We start from the raw sequence: 12,244 nt of genomic DNA on the forward strand, positions 1-12,244 counted from the left end.
TCTAGTATTTAATAGTACGAATTCATATTGAATGGGATGATAAGAGATGTTGGAAAAGGCACTTATAATCGATGCCGTCTCTCTCTCTCTTCCCTGATACTTGCACTCTTTCTCATCCACTCCCGCACCGCTGTTCACTCACTTTCCCTCTGCAATGCACCCCTCCCGGCGCAGCTCTGCTCGCTGTGTCCTGTATGGTCCCAGACCCCAATCCTCATGCTTTGGGCTGAGTCTCCCTGTGGTCACATGTGGAGTCTGTGGAGCCGTGCAGGTCTGATACCATCTGGACACACAAACACACGCAGCCCTGCGACGCACCGAGCCGCTCTTTCGCTCCGGAGGAGAGGGAAGTCTCAGCAACTACACCCGCACACTGCCTCTCTTGGAGCCGTGGAGAGAGAGAGAGAGAGAGAGAGAGAGAGAGAGAGAGAGAGAGAGAGAGAGAGAGAGAGAGAGAGAGAGAGAGAGCTGTCAGTCATTTGCAACTGGATATTTCCTTACACTGCACGCACACGAAACTCTCACCGGCTGAAGTGTCTTATTCTCCACCCCCGCAGTGATTGCACGGAAGCCCTTTTATACTCTATTCCTGCTAACTTGGTGAACTTGACGCACTTTAATAAAGGAGCAAATAACGTGAAGAACCGAGATCGATTCGTTTTGCTCCGCACTGATCAGAGTCGAGTGTGTAGATGGGCGTCTTTGGGATGCCGGATTCATACCGATGGGATGCAAGAACAGTTCGTGATGCTATTCTGTAACTGGCTTTGTCCAGGGTGGGTGAAGAAATGTAAAATGACGAGAATGAACGGATAGATCAGTTAACTTCAGGTTGGAGTTTGAATGGGGTTGTATCTGATCATGTTCTCGCCGCTGCCCATCAAACTACACCCATACTGCAGATTACTGTGTTTTTACCGCGGTCTGTCCAGCACTCTACTCCCAACCTCCGTATGGGACGAATGTGACGTCGGATAGTGCGGTTACAAATCAGTGGGGATGATACCAATGATACCATTACATTGTGTATGAGGCAGACTCGCTGTATGAAGTATTGTATGTCCAGCGCATTCATTGAGAGATTGTTTGTATTCTGGCCGAAGTAAGCCTGGTTGGTTCCTTTATGCATTCAGTTGAGTATTTAATTACATGACTGTATTTATTGTCCGCACTTGTCAGCTCATTGTTCTGGGAAGCATGCTTATTGTATTTTGTATTGATTGCATTGACTGCACTTTGTCATGCTTTGAACAGTAGTGCGCCAAGACAAATACATAATCATGATGACATTCAAATACCTTTACTGAGAATATGTATTTATTTTTGTATCCGTGTATGTATCTATTAATTCCTCAATACACATTTTGTGGGGCGTTGTAATTGGTTTGCACGTCCCTCCCACGGTTTGCATAGCTCCAATATAGCATCACCGATGGATACATTTTGCATAACATCTGAAAGAGCAACAGACGGGGTAGAAGCCAGGAGCAATATTAATAGCATCGGGACGGGACGGGTGAGAGTGTGTGTCACTAGTGTCTTACTCAAGGGATTCCCCCAATCCGTATAGCCGACACTTAAAATATCTAATAAAAATAAAATGCAACAGTTGTGCAGTTATTATGGTTTTAATAAAAAAAACTTTAATAGTTGAAATGATAAATATAATATACATTTAATAGGAATGATGCATCACTATACTAGTTTCAGATTCCTCCATTTTATCCGTACATATCCTCAGCTCCAGTGTCTGTGTATTTGTGTTGCCCAGTGATGGGCTGGCGTCCCGTCCTGGGTGTATTCCTGCCTTGTGCCCTATGCCTGCCGGGATCGACTCCGGCTTCCCCGCGACCCTGACCAGGATAAGCGGTTTCGAAAATGCATGAATGGATGGATGGATCCTGAGCTCCAACTTTGCTGAGTAACACACAAGCCCCTATACCCTACCCTCACACAGCTGCGGTCGCTCCAGCCTCTTTCTGAAACTGACATGTCTGCCGTGGAAGCGCCCTATCAACCCTGCCGCGGCGCTTTCCTTTGACCCCGGAAGTATATTTATTTTGCCGGAGGATGTCCGAGTAGAGGCACCAAGGTAACGTCGTTTGTTTGTTAAGAAAAGTAGAAAGTATTGCAGTAGAATAAACCGAAATAAATTATAAGATCACCTCGAATGCAAGCCAGTGAAGGGAGGGCGAAATTAAATCAAACTGTACTTGATGAGGCGGCCTGTGTGGAAGTTAGCGAGTAGAAGCAGCTGCGCGTCCTGGTCGTGGAGATAACAGTGATTATTTACTGCAGTAAACTGCAGCAAGCCGTTGTGACATTTAATCCATAATTTCTGATATCAGAAATACAATTGCTGATCTCAGCAGTTCATGGCGCGCGTTTGACATTTATTCCTTAACCGGATGTAAACCAGTGTGCATGTTTTATATCAAAAGTTAGAACCGGATGTTAATTAGCATGCATTTTTGATACCAATAATATAATTTCTGATAGATATCAACAGCAGATCATTCTTTATATCAACAATTGTATTTTTGATATCAGAAACTATTTTTGATATCAGTAATTATGGATTAAATGTCACAACGGCTTGCCAAAGTAAACATGTGCCTGTTGCGGCTTTTCTGTTTTTAACACCAGGCCGTGCATGCAGAGCTGCCCTGGGGTGATGCATGAGCTGCACACACGCATGCACAGCTGATCCGCGGTGCGGTGGGTCCACATTAAACCAGCGGGACGGATGGAGGCCATTCTGCAGAACCTGGAGGCCACAGTGCAGCTGCTGGCTGTGGCCCGGAGCCCGTTCGTGTCCGAGTGGGACGTCCGGACAATGGAGCGTGCGCTGCAGTGGACCCTCTACTGCCAGGGCCTGCACGGGCGCTTCAGAGACCGCCCCGCCATCCGGACCGCACTGGAGGAGAGACTGCAGGCCACCAACCTGGAGCTGAGAGCGGCATTCAGGGGCCACCGGGGCCTTGGTTTCGAGGAGCTGGGGACCTGCCGGGCGGCGCTGCTCGTGTCGCTGCTGCAGAACCCCGCAGTGTCGGCCCGGGTGGCAGACAGGGTGATGTCCGAGTGCCTGGGAGGCTCAGGGTCCGGTGATGGCACCTTTAATCACCTGGCACGAACTGCCGCGACCCGGGCAGCTGGCCAGGTCCTCTCCAGCGCCGCAAAGCTGTCCGCGGAGGCCCCCATCCTGCCAGCCGTAGCTCAGACACAGGGGCGGATGCTGCTGCGGCGCTTGGATACCGTCCTCGCCGGTACGGACCCCCAGCGCCTGGGGGCCGAGCTCCTGGACACGGCCCTGAGGGGCTGCAGTGGGGAAGAGCAGCAGCCTGGGGAGGCTCCGCTTCTGGCCGCCGCTCTGCTGCAGGAGGCTGGCGGCTCTCGGCATGCCCGGGACTTTGCCCTGCAGTGGTTGCTCGGGAGCCCGTGCCTGCTGCAGCGCGTGTGCCGGGCTCTGCCGGCCGCGGCCCCCAGGGAGCTGGCACAGAACTGCCTGGGCTTCAGGACGGCCTACCTGGAGACACTGACCGACTGGGGCCGGGGGCTGGAGTACGACGTCACGGCAGGGGAGTGGGTGCCCAGAGAGGGAGGCTCGGAGGTGCGGTGGGCTGCCCTGCTGGAGCACTTCGGAGGTCTGCTCCAGGGACCCCCCGCATGTAAAGAAGCGGCGGAGGCGGCTCTGCGTGCCCTGAAATCTGCAGATGGGGACTTCGAGGTGTGGGGCCTGAGCGTGTGGACCGACCTCCTGACTGCGCTCAAGGGAAGCCCGCTGACCCTGGGGGGGCTCAGACACCGGGACCCCCCCAGTGCTGCCGCTTCCAGTTCCCAGGAGAGTGCAGGGCTTCCGCTCCCAGCGCGTTCTCGTCAGTGTGGTCATGAAGAAGCGGGTTGTATTGAAGGACTTGGAACAGAATTGCACAAGTTTGCAGAAAACACAATCCAGATGCAATGAAGCAGTCGGATCAGTTTTATAGAGACAGGGTTACAGGATGAGATGTGTTGGGGACAGATATATACCGGATGTATTTGTTAATGTAAATATATTTTTTTGGGCAGTTTTAAAATAACTTACTGTGTTGGTCATTGTTATGAAACGCCCCTGCTTTGGCTTTTGGGGGGAAGCGTTTATTTTTACTCTTTTTGTTCTGGTTAACACATTTTATTTCCTTTAATTTTAATTTATTTTGAAGAATGATAATAAACATAAAATATTGGACATAGTTTGAGAGGTTTATGTTGAGGGTTTTATGCAGTATTTTTTCTGCCATTAAAGATTTATATCAGGGATTCGTAGCTTTACTGCCGAGCCCAGCATGGCACGACTGCAGCGACTGACCGTGCCGTGTCCACATAGCCTGCCCGAGCGTGTGCTCCATGCATGTTGGCTCGCGGTCCCGGACCTAAAGAGCAGCCCTGGGCTCCAGAAAGACAGAGACACGATCTGTGACTGCTGGGTCTGCTGTAATGGCACCGAGTCTCTGGTAGATGGTAGAGTCGTTGTCCCCCAACCCCCCCTGCCGGCACGTTGATTCCTAATCTGTTCCATATGGATCGCCGTACGGCAGGGTGGGCAGGGATGCGGTGCAATTAAATACTACCCTGTGACCCAGTGGGCTTAATCAGGAGATAGCTGAACATGCCAACTCAGAGGCATAGACCTGTCCGGCCCCTCGGCGTCTCTTCACACGAAGCGGCAACGATGGCCAACTGCCACGTCACTCAAGAAACTGAAGACGGAAGACCTGACCTGTGGGGAACTGCACTGAGGGATGGTGTTAAATGCCAGTAGGAATGGTCTTGTGGTTACATTCAGGTTGAACAACAGTGATTTAGTTTAGTTTAACTTTTGCTCTTAATTGAGGCTTAGTGGTACAGCGTGGGTCCAGACTAGGGTTGGGGCTCCAATAAAGATTCTGGGTATTATTGTGTTTGGTTAGGCTGTTGAAAACCTAAACCTTTCCTGTATGATGTGTAGCTCCGATTGGGTGAACCTTCACAGGTGGCTTTCTGGAACTCGAGAAAACACTGCGGTCCTTCAAACCCGGCCTTCAGGTCGCTCAGTGGGGCGTGACTCTACAGCACGGGGGCAGTGACTGACAGTCCACTGGAAACACTCGGGGTGGTTCCCACAGCGCGAGGACGGATCAGAACCCAGACGGCCTGGTCACGGCACGCATTTTATTATTTTCTTTTCCTGCAGAACAGCTTGAGACAACTTGAGCAGACTATGTTTCTCTGCATCTGTCTGGCGGACGGGATGGGGGGGTGTCGGGTTCTTCTCTCTGGCCGGGTTTTCTTTTTAGGGAAAAAGTTTGTTATCCTCCGTGTGTTTCTCCATCTGGACGGCAGATCACTTTACCGTGCAGCGAGAGTGTCGGCTTCTGCCTGTTTGCCTTGTTTCGATCTCTCGTTCTCTCAGCGAGACTCGCAGGTAAAGTTTTTTTTTTTTTTTTTTGCTTCAGTGCAAGGATGTGCTCCAGATTCTCTCCCTCCCAGATCTGTGCTGAAGTGAAACCACATCAAGAAACGTTTATCTTCCCTAATTGAGACGGCGATCATTTTGGATCACGTCACTCCGATCGGGGAGGAATGGAAACGGGGGGGATCATGGGTTCACATCCCAGGACAGCACCAGAGGACTTGAGCGCACGGCACTCTACCCACAATGCCCCAGTTGTGGCAAAAACACCTGTATAAATAGGGACGTGTGAGTGGGTTCATAGACGTTTCAGGCAATTAACAACGAATATCTAAATACATTCAATACCTTGTCTCTCTCGGGGTGGAGGGTCTCCAGTTACAGGTCAGGAAAGGGCTTCCCCATTCCGTCAGGATCCCCTTATTTCTGTGGGTTTTCTCTGGCCGGGCCCTCACCCGATTGATTCCTAATTATTTGCAGAGTCTATATATGCAGATGGGTGACAAATTAAAGGAAAACCCACATACAGTGTCTCAGTGAGGTGTTGGGCCCCACGAGCCCCAGAACAGCTTCAATGCTCTTGGCACAGATTCTATGAGTCTGTGACTCTACTAGAGGGATGAACACCATTCTTCCTAAAGATATTCCCTCATTTGGGGTTTTGATGATGGTGGTGGAGAGCTATGTCTAACACGTCAGTCCAAAATCTCCCATAGGTGATCAGCTGGGTTGAGATCTGGTGACTGTGAAGGTCACAGCATACGAGTCACATCATTTTCATACTCGTCACACCATTCAGTGACCCTCGTGCCCTGTGGATGTGCATTGTCATCCTGGAAGAGACACTAACATCAGGATAGAAATAAGAACATAAGAAAGTTTACAAACGAGAGGGGGCCATTCGACCCATCATGCTCGTTTGGTGTTTATTAATATCTAAGTGATCAAGGATCCTATCCAGACTATTTTTAAATGTTCCCAAAATGTGTCACCATAGGATAAAGGTGATCACTCAGAATAACTGTGTCATGATTTGCAGTGACCCTTCCCTCTAAGGGGACAAGTGGACCCAAACCATGCCAGGAAAATGCCCCCCACAGCATAACAGAGCCTCCGGACCCCCTCACTGTAGGGGTCCAGCAGTCAGGCCTGTCCCGTTCTCTTGGTGTCCCACACATGCACTCGCCCACTTGTCCAGAACACGAGCCAGTTTAGCGTCTGTGTGACTGAAGCTCCTGCCATTCGTGCCCCAATACTGACCCCTCTTTCACAGTCACTTACATCCTTTCCTCTTGCCATCTTGATCCACAATCGAGGTCAGCCGGGCCTGCTCAGCATTTGTATACATGCACAGAGCATGATGGGATGTTAATTGCTTAATTGTGTCATGCAGTACACCTGTTTGGAGGCATCTGTATTCATTATGTTCCTCCACTCATTTCTTCAGGTTTTTCCTTTAAATGTGTCACCCGTCTGTGTGTGTGTGTGTGTGTATATATATATAGTGTTCAGTGTCACTATATTGCAGATTTAGAATAAGTCATTACTTTTATAGAACTACAATTAAAAGCCAGCAATAGCAATAATTAAAATAATAATAATAATAATAATAATAATAATAATAATAATATTATTAATAATGTGTAGTGAAAGTGAGAATCTTGTTCATCTGTAACCTATGATATCATAAACACACACACAGCTCTAAGACTGAGAAGCCCCAGCCCAGGACACAAAACTAAAATACCCTTGTGAGCAAACAAACCACAACACAGAACTTACCCCAGCCTCTTAAACTGTTGGCAATCCGAATCAAAGTCTTAATTCCCGAGGGAGGGGGTTTAAATCATGCTGCTTCACCCTAATTGTGCAGTGGGTGATAATGGGAGACACATGTCCCAGTTAGGCCAAGGTGTGAGTTGAGACTGGGGTCCTCAGTCATGGTCATTACAAATAACGACTTAATTAGAGCAGAGGAACAATCAATACAATTGCTTCAGGCTGCTGAGCTAGTTTTTTTGTATTAGCGATACTCCAGATTTTGTGTGTAATAATAGTCTTAGTATCAGTGTGTTATGAATACGTTTGACACTGGTTTGTGAAAAGACAAACAATGAGCATTTGAGTTATTCGCGTTGTGTTTCATCATGCTTTTATAGTTTACAGAATTGTGAAGATGGGATTTGATCTTCTTTAGGACATTATTGATGATTGAAAAAGTTCTTACAGGTGGAGTAAGTTTCCTCTCAGGCCCTTCCTTTGCTCTCAGCAGTTACTGTATGTAAAATAGACGCATTCCACTAAAGCATAGATTACAGCAAAACCTCACCAATTCACAATGTTGTCTGTATTTATGTGTGTGATTGCAGTGCAGGACTGGAGTGGTACTCGATTACATCCCGGTCATTGTGTCGACACTCACTGCCTTTCAGACATGATTGAAAGGGTCAGCAGTTGAATAACTCACTAACTGGGGGGGGGATTGCTTCCAGGTTTCCTCGACAATTATGGGGGGATTGAGAGCGGGAAGGATTGAGTCGCTTGTCCTCCCTGCCAGTCCTCCGTCCGCTGTTCTCATTAATGGTGCATCTCGTGAACACCAAGGACGGGGGAAAGGTCGACAACAATAATCACTATATTAATAACAATCTTCATATTTCTGTTCCAGAGACACACAGGGAAACGGCCGTATCTTTCCACTCCGTCTCGTTGCTGTGCCACGTCTCCCGTGTGGGGATTGTGCAGGAGGAATGTTTCTCCAGTCGGGGGAAATTTAATATCCCATTAAACACCTGTATTGAAGGCCGATTTTGTACTTGCACCCCCCCCCTCCTCTCTGCTCCTGGAATGTCCTGTTAATATGAATCACCGCTGGGATGCAGAGTACGCATTTACCATATGCTTTTATTTAATAGCTGGAGCTGCTGTAATAGATCTCCAGATGGGCTTATTAACAGTGTGAAAGAAACACGCAGTTTCTCTCAGTCTTTATAAATAGAAACACAGGGATTACATCTCCTCTCACTTTCCAGTTAAAATGCAAAGTTCCACCCTCACAACTGAAGAAGAAGGAGAAGAAAACACAGTTGTTGTTTGGTTCTGTATTTTCTATTGTATATATATATATATATATACATATAGCTTTTCTGGATGCACAAAGACAAAGGAAGGAGGATCTTCGGCCACAGGAGTCTAATGTAAGTGTTGAGTACAGGAGTGATGCGCTGTGTGCGCCGTACTGAACACAGAGCCCACAATGCATTGCACACTCCCCATCCACAGCCTGCGAAGTTTTAAAATTTCAAAGCGCTGCCACTTGAGGACATGAGTCATCTCTGTGGAGCACACACACATATATACTCTCTCACATACACATAGATACTCTCACACACACACACACAGATACTCTCACACACACTCTCACTCACACACTATCTCTCTCTCTCACTCACACACAGATACTCTCACACACACTCTCACTCACACACTATCTCTCTCTCTCTCACTCACAGTCTCTCTCTCTCTCACACACACATGCACACTCTAACACACACACTCCTGGCAGGCAGAGAGCCGGACAGTTAAACACGCGCGCAGGACTCCCACACAGACCCCGTCTCCCCGGCCGGGTGTTAACTGGGCTCAGGTGGTGGCGTGTGTCGTGTTACGCAGTCGGTTTCCTTAATGGTAAAGACTCTGACCCCGCCTCCCCAGGACCCGGATTTCATTAGCACGGTGTGTCGAGGAGGCGCTGGGCTGTGGGGGGGGGGCAGAGACGATTGATTCCCGCCAGACTGCGCCGGGGCCGCCATCAATCACAGAGTCAGCCAGGCGACAGCGGCCCACTCCATCACACGCGGGGTTAGTGTCAGCCGCCGCCGGGGGCTCAATCCCCACGAGGGCCGGCTCACGTCTCAATAAAGCCGCTATCAAATGCCATCCTCCCGCCCCCCCACAGCCCGGCCTCTGTTTCTCCATCTCATTTGCGCCATGTGATGTGTGAGCGCCTCCCACGACCCCGACCCGGGGCACCGCGGGGAGAGAGACGCTGGGCGGGCCGTGTGTTTGTGATGTGTGTGTGTAGTGTTTCCCTGTCTTTCCTCGGTCCTGGTCCCTCTGTGTTCTGTGTTGTGGGGGGGGGCGGGTGAGGTTTGTATTTGTTCGGCCCAGGTACCAGACAGGAGGAGTACGATTTCCCAGGGCTGTCTACACTTTCGTAACCAGCAATGCAAATCAATGAGCAAGCAATAAACAAACAAACACATAAATGATGCGTATCGGTTACATCTCCCTTCCACACCACCCCCGACCCCGAGAGACCACCTCCCCCTCTGTTCCCCAGCAGTGACAGCCCCCCCGCCCCGCCTCGGCCTGGCCTGTTCCGTCTTCATTAAGGGCTATAAAAAATAAACTGGAGGCCACCGGAGCGCAGGCCGCGGCACCAGGAACACGTCTCGGATCAGCGGACGACCGGAGACAGATGGTGGCAACCGCTGCCACCCGGGTCCCGGGGGCCCCAGGTCTGACTGCAGGCAGAGGCACAGTCAGCGCGTGCCTTGCGCCTGCCAAATTGGTCCCCAGGGACGCAAGAGGCAGGGCTCCCTCAGCTGGGTCCCTCCTCTGGCAAAAAATAACTCTTTTATTCCCCCACCCCCCTTGCTTTGTTTTTGCGTGTGATGGTGTGTGTTTCCCTCCCCAGTCAGAGAGCTCTCAGACCCAGGAGGACTTCCTCTTTAGCTCGGGGGCCTCTTGTCTATGAAGCTCTGCTGGACTAACGAGAGCAATGCTGTTTCATATGTGTTTGTGTGTCCTAAATGCCACCCTGCTGTCCACACTGTGAACCCTGTCTAGCTCAATGCAGAGAGAGTCCCTTGTCGGCGTTGCGCCATATCCCAGCTGTGACTGATTTAATAGCATGTTTTCTTATTATTATTGCCTTTTTTAATGAGATATTTGTTGTTAATAACGTGCTTGCTAATTAAACCTCAGAAGCTCGGCTCACTGTGAGAGACATTGAACTGAACTGTCAGCACACACTCACTCATCACCATGAAATACTCCGGCAGCTCTGTCAGTGCGGCGGGGGAATTAGTGCTGTATTACTGCGGTGCGGCGCGGCCGGGCGTCGAGGTCACCGCCCCGGGGCTGAGCGTCAAATAATCACTGTGCCCCCCCGCCACACGAGCGCTGCTCAATGGGAGACCGATCCACGCTGGGCTGTGTGTGTCGTCCGCTGGACTCGCCACGTGTTGTTCCCAGGTCTCCTCTGTGCCAGTCCCAGCCTGGCAGCACGGCCCACAGTGCCTGACCCGTCCTCCTCCACACAGAGACGAAATCGCCGAGCACAAGACTGAGCATGCGCCACCACCCCCCCAACGTCTGCTGGGACTCCGGGTGCATCACGCAGGTGCGCCCTTCTGCTGTGACCGTGATGACAGGAGCTCACTGGAGTAGTTCATTCCACAGACAGAACAGGCTGAGCAAAGGGAGGAACTTGAATTGAAAAAGATAGATAGATAGAACATATGAAAGTGTCCAAACGAGAGGAGGCCATTCACCCCATCGTGCTCGTTTGGTGTCCATTAATAACTAAGTGATCAAGGATCCTATCCAGTCTGTTTTTGAATGTTCCCAAATTGTCTCTTCAGCCACATCGCTGGGGAGTTTGTTCAGATTGTGACGCCTCTCTGTGTGAAGAAGTGTCTCCTGTTTTCTGTCTTGAATGCCTTAACAGAAAGCCTAGATAGATAGGAAGAACGTATCCAGTGGATGAACAGTGAAAAAGACGGATTTAAACATCTGACCTCAGTAAGAAGCGTTCCCAGCATGCAGGGCCTCCCAGCAGTGCTCTGGGCTGTGGGTTCAGTGCCAGTGCCGGTGAAAGACTGAGGGAAGGGGACTGGAGCCTGGGTCTTCAGCACCGGATCTTCAGGCCCAGTCAGGTGCAATATTAGTGATACCAGTTGTAAAGCATGGGTTTATGGGAAAGAAATCAGTAGAGAAAATCTTTAGGCCTCGAAAATTAAGTTTGTGTGTGTGTGTGTGTGTGTGTCCAGTGCCCCGTGTGTGCATATGTATGTGTGCGTGTATGGTGTGCGTATGAGTGTGTGTGTGTGTGTGCGTGTATGGTGTGCGTATGAGTGTGTGTGTCTATGTCTGTGTGTGTGTTCCTATCCTGGCACCACCTCCTAGCCGCCCCGCCCCCCCAATCTCTGCCTCCAGGCTCCGCAATAAAAAAGAAAACGAGACTATCTGTGGCCCAGGAGGCTCTGTACACACAGCTAAAATGGCGAGACGTCGCTCTGGGGATTCGGGTTGGATTTAATCATTTCATTTCTTTTCTTTCTCCCCTGTGTTGTGGAGAAAAATCAGGACCCTCAAGAAACATCAGTCCTGCGTTATTCAAAGAGCACAGGCCTGTCTGAGGGACTGAAGCATCTCCTCCTGCTGTCCGTCTGTTATAGTCAGTGCTTAATGCTTCTGTCCCTGTATTTCTGTTTCTGTAGAAAAAAATCCAAATACCCTTGACTGTATTAAGTATTATGAAATATTTATCTTTCCCTCTCTCTCTCTCTCTCTCTCCTGTGTGTGTGTGTCGTCACAGCCTCAGGTGGGAGGTTGAAATTGGTGTGTTCACTGTCTAGGGAGCGCAGCTTTTGGAGAATTAAACTTTAAATAATATTACAAATAACAGGTTATATTAACGTACATTACATTATTTATATTTTTTCTTCCTCAGAGATGGAGTAGTGCCATGACCACACACCAGGGGGCGGCAGCGCTTCGTTTCTCCTCCTTTTCTCTGGTCTCCTG

The 12,244-nt window shown here is 49.7% G+C and overlaps 2 protein-coding genes across 2 annotated transcripts in view; one reads left to right on the forward strand and one right to left on the reverse strand.

The window, feature by feature from the left end:
- Positions 1-490, reverse strand: part of gas2a (growth arrest-specific 2a) — a 36,805-nt gene extending 36,315 nt beyond the window's left edge. Inside the window, exon 1 of the mRNA XM_066700796.1 lies at positions 143-490. The gene's annotated coding sequence lies outside the window, so the exon portion shown is untranslated. The remainder of the gene's footprint in view (positions 1-142) is intronic.
- Positions 491-1,794: 1,304 nt separating this feature from the next.
- On the forward strand, positions 1,795-4,228 carry fancf (FA complementation group F). The gene is made up of 2 exons (XM_066700798.1): positions 1,795-2,092; positions 2,647-4,228. Exon 2 carries the CDS (start codon positions 2,747-2,749, stop codon positions 3,962-3,964), a length of 1,218 nt encoding a protein of 405 aa, XP_066556895.1. The 5' UTR covers positions 1,795-2,092; positions 2,647-2,746; the 3' UTR covers positions 3,965-4,228.
- Positions 4,229-12,244: the final 8,016 nt, after the last annotated feature.

Source organism: Amia ocellicauda, chromosome 4 (genome assembly GCF_036373705.1).
Source record: "Amia ocellicauda isolate fAmiCal2 chromosome 4, fAmiCal2.hap1, whole genome shotgun sequence".
NCBI lineage: Eukaryota > Metazoa > Chordata > Actinopteri > Amiiformes > Amiidae > Amia > Amia ocellicauda.